The sequence below is a fragment of the Rhinatrema bivittatum genome, chromosome 4, assembly GCF_901001135.1.
Source record: "Rhinatrema bivittatum chromosome 4, aRhiBiv1.1, whole genome shotgun sequence".
In the NCBI taxonomy this organism is placed as follows: domain Eukaryota; kingdom Metazoa; phylum Chordata; class Amphibia; order Gymnophiona; family Rhinatrematidae; genus Rhinatrema; species Rhinatrema bivittatum.
Window position 1 is genome coordinate 223,055,069 of NC_042618.1, and position 12,562 is coordinate 223,067,630.

The window sequence follows — 12,562 nt, forward strand, 5'->3', positions numbered from 1 at the left end:
ATAGTTCAATTGTTTGCCTAAAATAGTTTGCACTATTTTGTTAATCGTGAAACAGCTCTTGCCTGAGCACACATGAAGAAGTTTTTTTGAATTAAAAAAAAAGATAATTTTATTATTTCAGTATTCAGTGACTGTATGTGCAGAGATTCCATGGTTAACCATTTTTGATTGCTGTATATTTCATAATAGCTAAATTGCTATTTTCTAATATTCCATTGTTTGCTTCTCTTGCTTACATATATTGTAAGCATTAGCATGTACTGTTACATGACTTTTCTTTAAGATATTTACAGGGAAAAAAAGAAACCATCTGGTTATTTTCACACTGTAAATCCTTTATTAGTGGAAATGTATTTATAAAAGACTCCTTAGAGGTAAGGGCTAGGGAGGGAGATTGAATAGGGTCTGCAGTGACATGGTAGATGGGCAGAATTTATCTTCTGACAGCTACTGTTTTACTATCTTATGTTAGTGGCAGCTGCCAGCCTCTCCACTTCAACCTCTCAATTTATCTCTCTCCACCCCACCCCATCTCTCTCTTCCCTTCCTCTCCGTCTCTCTCTCTCCTTTCACGTCAACCTTAGTCCTTGCTCCCTTGGTGCAAGCATATTCAGTTGGTGCCTGAACCCTTCACATTTGACTGGCGAAATGCCCCTCCCCCAGTCAATATGGAACTCTCACCACCACGACTCGTCTCCCTCCACTACCGTGTCTAGTTCATGTAACGACTCCCCAACTACACTTGGTGCCCACAACCATCTCCACCTCACCAATCAGATTTCTACAGTCTTCTCCCCCCCCCCCCCCCCCCATATAGACACAGTTCTTCAGATCCTTTGCTGGACACAAGCTTTTGCTTATACCTGTCATTTATCCCAATTTTCATTTTTAAAGCCTAAGAGATTGAGTTGGACCTTCCCCTGCCAAATGATAGTATTTTTGTGACCAAATCACTCCCCTTTTTTTCAACAGCAGCCTTTCCAAAAGGTTGAGGACCAGTCTCCCCTAGACTGTATTGGTGTGATGTCATCAAAGTAATGTGATGTTTTAAAAATCTCTTCAGAACTTCAACAACTGAAATGGCTGGGTCACTCTGCCAATATGTACCTGTGAGGTCTGTCACATTTTTCTCTAGCATCTTAAATTTCAGCTTTTCAACTTTTTACAGTGTCTGTTGCATACTCATGATCGACCTGTGTTGGATCACACCCTCTGTAGATACACTAATGCTTGTCTGTTTATCCAGAGTATCTCATCTTAATTTGTAGATTGTTATGGTCTTTTTTTTTTTTTAACTTTCACAGAACTGATGACTGTTTCTGTGCTTCCCGGAAATTGGATGCTGTGGCCACGGAAGCAAAATTTAAGCAGGACCTGGGATTCCGAATGTTGAACTGTGGTAGAACCGATCTCGTTAAACAGGCAGTATCTCTTCTTGGGCCAGATGGAATCAACAGCATGAGTGAGCAGGTAGTAAAGTTTAACTTTAAAAGTTAAAAGATGTGTTATTTTGCCATTAAACAAGCTTTCTAGTGTAGTCTGGGTCATAACATTTGTTCTATCATAAGCACCTTCTTCCTATTGCTTCCTGCTGTATTACATGACAATCTTGATGTCATTAATGCAGTCTTGCATGTTGTGCTTCTAGTCACTGAGAAATGTTTCTCAAGCCAGTTCTAGAGTACCTCCTGGCTCCTGGCAGTCTGTCTGGTTTTCAGGCTATCCACAAAGAGTATGCATGAGGTAGATTTGCATGCAAATCTGTGGATAGCCTGAAAACCAGACTGGCTAAGGAGTACTCCAGCACTGTCTTGAGAAACACTGCATGGTGACTGAGTCACACTTTGAATATTAAGGCTATATAAAAGAGGAAACCTGGAATGAAGCCAGAAGAATTCGTATTGATGTCATCAAATGTATTAATGCATAAAGATGAAAGGGGCAAGTGCTCTGAAATCACACAACTGTGGTATCCATTCTTAATTTCACTGATGCAATTTCATTTTTTTTTCATTTTAAAAATTTATTAATCGCCTCACACTGTAAGGCCTAGGCGATATACATAAAAACATACATAATAATAATAAAACAAAACATGAATAATACACTTCTTAAATCGGATTTCATAGAAACCATGTCATGTTATACAAAGCTAACAATAGAAACTTTTGCCAAATCAGAAAGATTCACAAGGTAACATACCTTATGATGGGAATAACAGAGAAGGTCAGCACAAATACTGCATAAGTTCATTTTAGCATGTTAGAGACATTTATATGATATTTATACAATATTAAAAGAACGAGTGAGCAAATAACTTTTGAATGCCATCTTAAATTTTTTAACATCTTCCAATGCACGGATTTCAAAAGGGATAAGGTTCCATTGAACTGGAGCCACTATAGAGAAAGAAGTTTCCCTAGTAGTGAAATGTACAGGTACAATAAAAATGTACAGGTACAATAAAAAAAATGACACGCAGTGCTTTAAATTTTCTTAGCTTACCTTATATCACTATGCTTTTGATGAGTTCTGTCATATCCAAGAAGACTATTATTTTTCTTATTGTTGGTGTATTTTTTAAGATGTTTTCTTTCTAGCTGTGATAATACATTTTGAGGCATAAGCAATTTTACAAAGAGCACTGTGGTTTTGCTTAAGAAAGAATATTGAAGTTGTGATAGTCTTAGATTTCTGTAATGACCAAAACCTGCATATGTATCTGCTCAATATGTCAGACGTGGCCATGTAATCAACGTTAGTCAATCGGATTACATCTGTTGCCCTCCTAGTTGTGTAACTGTTACAAAATAAATAATAAGCATTGTGTCAGAAATAGACTATGACAGCAGATAAGGATTGTAAGGCCTGTCTAGCCCTCATTTCTTTCTTTCTTGTTGCAATACCATAGATCCCACTTGATCTCCTACTTTAGCTTCAATTCTTCACAGCTAAAAATGCTCTGTGCTTAGCCGAGGCTTTCTTGTTTTGGCTTCTTCTGCCCCTACTGGGAAGTTGTGTGAAGAAATATTTGTGGATTGATATGTAAAAAAAACAAACAATAAGGCCAATATTCAAAATATTTGTATCTGTGAGGTTGAGGTATTCCCCTCAGTTGTTGTTCTTCTTGGTTGATTATTGTGTAATTTTGTTTTGACAACAATAAAGAGTTAATTATATATATAAAAAAAAAAAGTATCCCCCTCCTGAAGAAATAAATTTTGTGCACTCGTTACCCAGGCAAAATGAAGTGGAATGAGTTGTTCCCAGGGTGCAGCTATACTTTAACTGTCTGGTTAATTTAGCCGATTAACTCTGGTGGATGTAAACACCTTTCCCTAAAATTTCCCAGATAACTTTATCCAGGTATATTCAGTGGCCCTTTTACCCGGATAAATACTGCTGAATATCCAGCTAAAATTACCCAAATACAGTTATCTGGGAAACTTTTCCACTCACCAGATTTTGGAATATGGACCTCATTATGTGGATTCACTCCTAAGTGGTGCCTTCTTTCTTTGACGGTGAAATAACAAAACAAAAAAAAAAAAAGCAGCATTTCAAAATAGCAATTGATGCCATTTCTTTGAACCTCCAACACCTTTGCAGGGAATGACTCCACTGATGTATGCTTGTGTCAGAGGTGATGAGGCGATGGTGCAGATGCTGTTGGATGCAGGAGCAGAACTGAATGCTGAGGTGAGGAAATACCAGTGTTTCAGTTCCAAGGGTCCTTCATTCAGATGTCTGCATGCACATTCTGTGCCTAGAAAAAAATGTGATGATGCATGTAAGCTATGCTGCAGGAATATTTAGAGTATATGTGCATTTTGGATTTGTATGGACAGGAGTGTGGGTTTATGGATTAATGTTACTCCAAATGCTATGAGCACTCAGTGGCCAAAGCATGCAGTATGCATCTGTGCTAAACTTTGATTCAGATGTAAAAGTAGAGTTCTTGTTTTTTATAAGCACAAAATTGAAAAAAAGTCCAGTCTACTGTATGTTTTGAATGCTGTGCAACAGTTTAACAACTTAATTGTAGCTTCAGTTTTGTGGACATTCCCATTTAATAAAAATGCTTGCATTGCCTCAAACCAGTATTTAATGTTTCATGTGCCAAGATTACTTTTCAATTTTTTTAAATAGAAATTTAGCATATTAGACTATTATTGCCATATTCTCTTCTAAAATGGCTAATAAAAAGTGTCCTCAGCCATTGTCTGTCACCTGACAGCAGCCTCTTTGAGGATCTATCTGAATTACTGATTGTTGAAACAATATGTTAACATCCAGTGTGTGGAAATTTAATGAATTTTCTTGCATGAGATTTCAATTGGTATATTGAGGTCAGGATGCAAAATTATTTGGGGCATGCAGGGGTGGAATAAGGGTATCTTGGGTACTAGGAAATCCCCCCCCCCCCACCATGAATCCCCCCACCTCCCATTAAACTTTTACCCTTAATCTGACCCCCTACAGGCACTCCATAGGCTTGGGCTTTGGGCAACTACCCCATCTGCCACCCCCTGGGGCCATGCAGTATAACACTCATCCCCTCAAAAAGAATTAATCATAATCTCCAGTATTTATCTGTGTTCATCTACGTATTATATCCATTTTTTTCATGTTGAGAAAGCAGACTGCAACTAAGGGCCATATTTTTAAACTTATGCACGGGCGTAGATTTGTTCGCGCAACCCGGCACGAACAAATCTACGCCCAGTTTTCTAACATGCACGCGCTGCCCGAGGCAGGCGTAACTTGCGCACGCTGGCTCGCCATCCCCCGGCACAGGCCACAGTGCCGGAGGATTTGAACTGCCCCCAAACCACCACCACACCCCCGGCCTCGCCCCTGAACCACCGCCATACCCCTGGACCGCTGCCACGCCTCTGGCCCCGCCCCCAGACCGCCCATTTTTGAAAGAATCCCGGGACATACGCGCGTCCCGGGGCTTGCGCGGCCGCCGAGCCTATGCAAGATAGGCTCGGTGCGTGCAGGGGCAGCTTTTCGGGGGTTACACGTGTATGTTACGCATGTAACCCTTTGAAAATCTGCCCCTAAGAGTACTATTATGCAACACTTGGGGCTAATATTCTGTCACTGGCTAGATTACAAAGTTAACTATATAAATTTATCTGGCTAACTTTAGAGGAATATTCAGAGGTGCCATTGCACTTTTAAATATAGCTGGTTATCGTAAAGATAGTGAGATACATTTATCCAACTATCTTTAGGACTACTCAGTGGCCTAATTAGCCAGATAAGATATCTGGCTAACTCTGAATATCGTAGTTAGCCGGATAACTTATCCAACTAACTTAACTCTGCTCTAGAATGCCTACGTAACCCAGACAATGAGTTATCTGGCTAAACATTAGCTGGATATGTGGGGAAAAAAATTGAAAAGTTGGCATTTAGCTGGATAAATTGTGAGTTATCCAGCTAAATGTGACTGAATATTGATCCCCTTGATTTTTAACATACTGTATGTTGCATATAGTAAAACGATTTGAAAGCAAAAACATTTACTATACATTGCAGGCTGGTTTAGCTACTTGAATTGGACGTTTATTGCAGTGGAGAGCTGCAATTACACTGTGAGATCATCCACCATCATTAAGGCTGGCACATATTGATGTATCGACTCTGCAGCCAAGGATTTTGATGCACAGGACTGTCAGTAGGGAATTGTCAAAGCAGTTTTCCAAACTAGTTTAAGCCAGATGTTTATGGAAAATCTTGTCATTATCAAGTTGTAGACCATCCTAATTTATTGCTTGTAGTTCTTTGAAACTCTATAATCACACGTAAACCTTTCAGTAAACTATATTTCATTCTATCTTCTTTTTAGGTTCCTGTAACAGCTCATAAATATCCATCGATCCACCCAGAAACTCGCCATTGGACTGCCTTGACATTTGCTGTTTTGCAAGGGCATATTCCTGTAGTTCAGGTACTAACTCTATTTGTTTTTCAGAAAGTGCAGCCAAACACCAATAACTCCTATTGAATACATTTAGAATACATAGCGGGGTAATTCAGAGCAGGCTGAAATGAATACACGTGGAGGGTAATTTTCAAGCAGCCCAAATGGCGATAAAGTCTGCGTGTAGGGAGGGTGTGACGTCCTCGACTGAAATGGAAGCTTATCTGCAGAGTTCCCGCTCCTCTCTCGCTGAATCCATCATTTAGCCTGGGCACCTCAGCAGTTATGTTGCTTTACTTTCTCTTTTGATGGCTACAAAAGGAAAACAGCAGACCTGAGGCAATTTTCCTTTACTGAACATACCTCCAAAGATGGGGGGAGAAGAAGGAGGACAGGCTGCAGCAGGCCCTGCTGATAAAGAGCTGGACATGGAGCTGTGCTCTTTACCTTGTGGGCTGGGGACTTCTGAGCTCCCCACGAGGGATGAAATGTGTGTGGCTGGTTTGATGGAGCCATGTGATGATATGAAACAGCACAAAAACGATCTACTTGCATGGATTTCGGAATTGCGGGAGAACATGGCTGTGCTTGGCTCCCGTGTGGATGAGTTAGAATCCTGCCTGGATGGTCAGAGTGGTTCCTTAAAAACCCTGTCTGAGCAACAGAAGGCCTCACAAGCCGAACATACCTTCCTGGCAGATAAACTGGAAGACCTGGAGGACCATTCTAGGCGATGCAATCTGCATATAACAGGCGTGCCAGAACGGCCGGAATACGCCGATGCCAAAGCAGTGACGGTGAAGATCTGTGAATTGTTGCTGGCTACAAACAATGGTGGCGCAGAGACAGTCAAGCAGGATCCACAGAATATTATTATTGAGTGCACCCATCGTGCTTTGGGTCCCAAGCTTGGTAATCGGGCCCGGGATATAATTTTCTGTCCACATAGCTATGAGGTAAAAGCCCGTCTTTATGAAGCAGCAAGGAGGAAAACATACTGGTGCTAGGAAGGCCACAGTTTCACAGTTTTTAACGATCTAGTCCCTACATCTCTTTTGCGCTGCAGGTGGACCTTTCTTTTTGGTTTGCGGTTTGCAGTTTTCGCTGAATGGCATCACATATTGGTTTAAAACTCTCTCTGAAGCTGTAGAAGTTTTCAAAAAGGCCAATCTTCCGGTGAATTTTGCAGCCCCCAAACCAGCTAATTGTACGCAGAAGATAGTGATCAAGATGGCGGCGGGCCGGAAAGGGTGGCAGACGACTGAGGCACCATTCAGAGGATTCCCAATCGGCTCTTTCGGATCAGGGCTGAGGCTGTTTAGAACGTTACTGCTTATGGGGCGTGTTTCTTGAGAATAATTGTCTCTTCTTTCTTTTTCAAAATGATGCTGGGATTTGTATTTCAATGTCTTTTTGATCTGTTGCATTTCTTATACTTTTATAGCAGTGTTCTCTGCAGTTTCTATTTCCTTATTTACCACAATGGTATTTTATAATTGTTGTTTTTCCTGCAATTATCGAGGGGGAGCGCAGCTGGGTATTCATTTCTGTCTCAGCCAGAGGGATCTACTGAATGGGAATGGTAGATCATAATTTGATGGGGGGGGAGAGGGGATGTGTAGCTGTGGGGATTACCGTACTGTTTTTGTACTTTTTCCACATACATGGAGGGTTTTGCTGGTTTCCTTTTAGTTATTATAACCCTTATCGGGGCATATGTAAGGGATGCATCCTTTTCTTTCTTTCTGAATGCTACCCGAATCCTATCTCAATGTTAAGGGCCTTAGCACCCATTGAAAATGTAGGCTACTTTACTAGGAATTATCTTATCATAAGATATCCATTGCATTACTTCAAGAGAAAAAGACATGAATGGGTATTATTTTCTAAGGATTACCCATACCAGTATCTAGCAGCGTGCACTAGTGGAGCGAGATACACGGGAGTTGTCATCTTAATTTCATGCCACCTTGTATTTGATCTTATGTTACAGCTGGCAGACCCCCATGGCAGATTCTTACTGATTAAATTGAGAGCAGGAAGAGATGTATTTACAATTGTTACTATTTATCCACCCAATAGTGATCAATTGTCTTTCCTATGTTCTTGGGAGACATTCTGTTGACTTATATAGAAGGGTTTCTGCTGATTGGCGGGGATTTTAATTTCACAAGGCATCCGAAATGTGATACCTCTCATCAGGCCTTTAAACCCTTGCAGAAGTTAAGGAATATGCTCTCTTCTATAATGACCCAATGGAGCTTAATAGACATTTGGAGACTGCGCAACCCAAAATTGCACATTATACTTTTTTCTCCTCTCCTCATAACTCTAATTCTAGTATTGACTATTATTTAATTGACAAGTTACTGCAGAATCGGGTGGTGTGCGCTGACATCGGCAATATTACATGGTCAAATCATGCCCCTGTCTGGGTCGATGTTTTCTCCAGGATATAGATAATGGCCAAACATTTTGGCATCTGAATGAGAACTTGTTGAAGGACGACTACTTTTGTAGCTGTCTGCAAGAGCAAATGCAAGAATATTTTCATTTAAATTCCTCTTTGTCAACTCCGGAGTGTGTGATTTGGGACTGTTCCAAAGCTGTTATGTGGGGTCTACTTATTTCTTTTTCTTTCATTTATAAGCGGGAGAGAGAGAAACAGCAGAATTATCTGTTAGGAAAAATTATCGAATTATCACGCCTACATATGCAAACTCAAGTCTACATCTGTCTTAAGGAAACTGATATTAGCGAGGTCAGAGCTTCAGTGCTTGGAAGACAACCTCATTGTACAACATCTTGAGCTCACCAAACAAGCTTTTTTTGAAGGGAGGAATAAGGCTGGGAGATACTTAGCAAGGCAATTGAAGGCCTTACATGTACCTTGACCAAGGATATAAACAGTGTTTCTCTCAGTTCTATGACTCCTTATATGAAAGAGATGTGAGCTTAGATGATGCTGGTATAGACTGTTACTTATCTGCTGTTTTTTGCCATCCCATACCTGCGTGCGAAAACAATCTGTACCCCCGAGATTATTAAAACTCTGAAATTGGGCAGATCACCAGGCCTTGATTGCTTCTCCAGTGGCTATGACAGGAAGTTTTCTCACATCCTAGTAGCTCCCTTAACGGAGTTGTTTAATTATATTCGAGATGGGAGATCCATCCTGACTGATTCCAATATCGCAGGCATATCAGCCATTTTGAAGCCTAGCCGGAATTCGTCTCTGTGTGGCTCCTATAGGCCAATATCTTTAATTAATCTGGATCTTAAGATTTTGGCCAGAGTTCTGGCCAAGAGATTGAATTAAATTATTCCCGATTTGGTTCACACAGATCAGGTTGGATTTATTCTGAACTGCATGGGCTGCAGACAGTGTCCGCAAAATTGTTGATCTACTTTGGTGGATCAATAGAGAGCATGTTCCTTCTCCTTTGTTATCTATCGATGCTGAAAAAGCATTCGATAGGGTGCCCTGGTCATTCCTTTTTAAGACACTAGCAAAGATGGTTTTTGGACGCTTTTTCCTGCAGTGGATTATGAGTCTATTTGATACCCCAGGGGTATATGTGAAAGTAAATGGGGGTTATGGGGAACGTTTTGAAGTAGGAAGAGGCACGAGGCAAGGCTGCCCTTTGTCCCCACTAATTTTTGCTTTGTTTCTTGAACCCCCTTGCCACTAAAGTGCGTCTGTCTTCCCAGATTGAAGGTGTGAGAGTAGGGATTTGCAGTATAAGTTATCACTATTCGCTGATGACATCATGTTCACTAAACCAATCCTGGTCATTCGCTAGTTGGAATCGTTACCGAATTGGATCAAATTAGTGCGGTTTCTGGCTTCAAGGTTAATTATGATGTCTGAAATCTTAAATGTTAATATACCCGTTCCAGAAGGTTGAAATTTCCCATTTGCCGAGGTTGCAATTTCCCTTTAAATGGGCCAAGTCTTCCCTTAAGATTCCATATTGGGCCATGCATTACAGATTTACTTTCCTTGAATTATGCTCCCTTATGAAAGGAAATCAATAGAGATTTGGAGAAGTAGCATAGAGATAGATTCTCTTGGCTGGGATGTATAGCCATCATTAAAATGAATATATTGCCTTGTTTATTATATTTTTCATAACTTTGCCAATATATATCTCTGCTGCTGTCTTATGCACTTGGCAGAAAAAAGCGTTTGATTTTACTGGAAGAGATGGCCTCCATGAATGTCTCGGATGGTTATGTTCCAACCTAAGGTGTGCAGTGGATTGGGGGTCCCCAATATACACTGGTACTTTGCTGTCTCCCATCTATAGGAAGAATTCTATAAAGCAATGGATGACAATTGAGCAATTGATGGTTGGTCTAATGCCTCTATCTGCTCTCCCGTGGCAACCTAAATCCACCTGGCAGCCACTGATGTGTTAGCCATTTATTTTATCTAACACCATGAGTATAGGCCCAATGGAAATCCAAATTGGTGGGTAAGGGGAGTTATTTTTACCTGTCCCATCTTTTTTACAATGTTACTTTTCCCTTGGGCTTGCTAGGTGGCCCTTATGAGACGTGGAATTTGCTTGGTGTTACTCTTCTCAAACATCTCCTTTTTCAGGACAGCCTTAAATCACTCAATGAGTGTGACCTATTGCCGAGGCGACAGTAGCACGTCCAAACAGGCTTTAAATGCAGGAGAGCCTGTGATGTCATCTGTGGGCATCGCGGTGGTTTTTCCTGCCACGGACCCTTTAAATGGTGATGAACCGCATGTGCTCGCACCTAGAGACACAATGCTCAGCTAAGCAGTGGCCCTAGCTCTTCCCGCCGGGCCTTCGCGGTGGTCAGCCGTGTCTTTGACATCGGGGACTGTGCTACGAGCCAGAGGAGAGTTAAGGGCGGCCGGTTGCAGGACAGACCCGTGGCTGGCCGAACGCAACAGAAGTGTTGACTCCGCCAACTCTACTCCCAGAATACCTCTCCTCAGTTGGGTAAATTTTTGTGTGAAACCGGATTACGTGCAATCTTTTATGCATGCTGAGCCAGGGTCAATTTTAGAGCAGCCTCATCTAAAATAAGCCTTATTTTACTAGGTGGGAATGGGTCATGTGACAGGAGTACCCTACTGTTGCCTGCTCTGATAATTACCAATTTATACCTTTGTAACCCCTGTAAGGGTTGAACCCAGATACTAGTTTCAGAGGATATATCTGAAATTTTTATTTTAAATGTAACGTTGTTATTATCCCGAAAGATGTATGCCCAGGGTTTCCTGGGTGGGTGTGTGTGTGTGTGTGTGTGTGGTGGGGGGGGGTCTTTTCAAGGCCCTTCACATTGCTTTTAATGTTTTCCCAGTTTAAAGTTTTTTTGCACACAGCTCTGATGAGAATAACATAGATGAGCATTAAAGTCACTACTCAATGAAACACATGAGAGATATTTGGTTTCCAACATTTCTCTTTATTGATAAAGTGCAAAGTGAAAATTTAAAGTTGTTACAGCTGTGTACTTCACTTTCAAGATGGTACAAGTGCTTTTTAGTAAGTCTGTAACTTCATTCAATCTTTCTCAAAGTCTGATGTTAAATCTAATTAAATCAGTTCTTTGTGTTACTTGATTCCTTCACTTCCACTGGATAAAGGCAAGTTAAAGGTTTACCTCCCAATGTAGGTGAAGTACCAAAGATGGAATTAATTTTATATAGTCATTTATCTCCTATCTCCTTCTTGTAATTTTCTCCACTCTCTCTTTTTTATAGTACAGGGGTGATAACTCTTACTCCTCTTCTCCCTTACTCCTCTTCTCCTAATCTCCAATAGATATATATTGGCCCTGAATGGGGTCCGATTCCTCTCTTTTCTCCCCTTTCTCTTTCTTCCTCTTAGGATGGCTAGAAGTCATCCTCTTCTTGGATCTTGGTGATCTCAAGTCCCTCTTGGATGAAGGGAACCTCTTTCATTTAATTGTAGAGCAAAGTAGCTTAACTGAGTCCCAAGTGATTGAGTACTCCAAACTTAAGATTAAATAGAGGACTGGGAGAGTGGAAAGAAACTCCCATCCAAACAAAAGATCTCCATGGAGCCATAACTCAATTAATAGAAAAAAAAACAGTGAAAAGCCCAAGGCATGCTATCTATGCAAAAGGAAACAAACAATCCACACAGTAAAATGGTGGCTCTGGCTTTATGAACCAGAGGGACACATTCATTGATAGGTTTCACATGGGGGAGCTGCAGACCCACAAGATTACTTCTATGTTTCTCCCCACATCATTGGTACATTCCTATAACTAGATCCTATTAGGGAACTAACAGGATCCCTACACCTGCATTTTAATGACTGAATATAATTCATTGCTGGATGAAAGCTATTTATTGGGCACATACCTTTTAGAAAATCTGACTTCACCACAACAGTATGATTGACTTCACTAACATTTACTATATGTTTCCATTATCAAAATGAACCAAGAGAGAAGAATGTTACAAATCCCTAACATAAAGTCCATTATATTGCTTAATGGACCCATGCAAGTTCTGGAACTAAGCACTGGGTCACATGCACATTTAAAGGGGCACTTTATGCTGATGCACCTCTTCAAAAACCAGTGGATGAAAGCTAGTTTAGCAGTTGTTTAACGGC

The 12,562-nt window shown here is 40.8% G+C and overlaps 1 protein-coding gene across 1 annotated transcript in view; it reads left to right on the forward strand.

Moving 5' to 3' along the window:
• The window catches only part of BTBD11 (BTB domain containing 11), a 473,288-nt gene that overhangs the window by 421,875 nt on the left and 38,851 nt on the right, over positions 1 to 12,562 (forward strand). Inside the window, exons 5-7 of the mRNA XM_029599760.1 lie at positions 1,305 to 1,470; positions 3,610 to 3,699; positions 5,858 to 5,959. Coding sequence (XP_029455620.1) covers positions 1,305 to 1,470; positions 3,610 to 3,699; positions 5,858 to 5,959 — 358 coding nt within the window. The remainder of the gene's footprint in view (positions 1 to 1,304; positions 1,471 to 3,609; positions 3,700 to 5,857; positions 5,960 to 12,562) is intronic.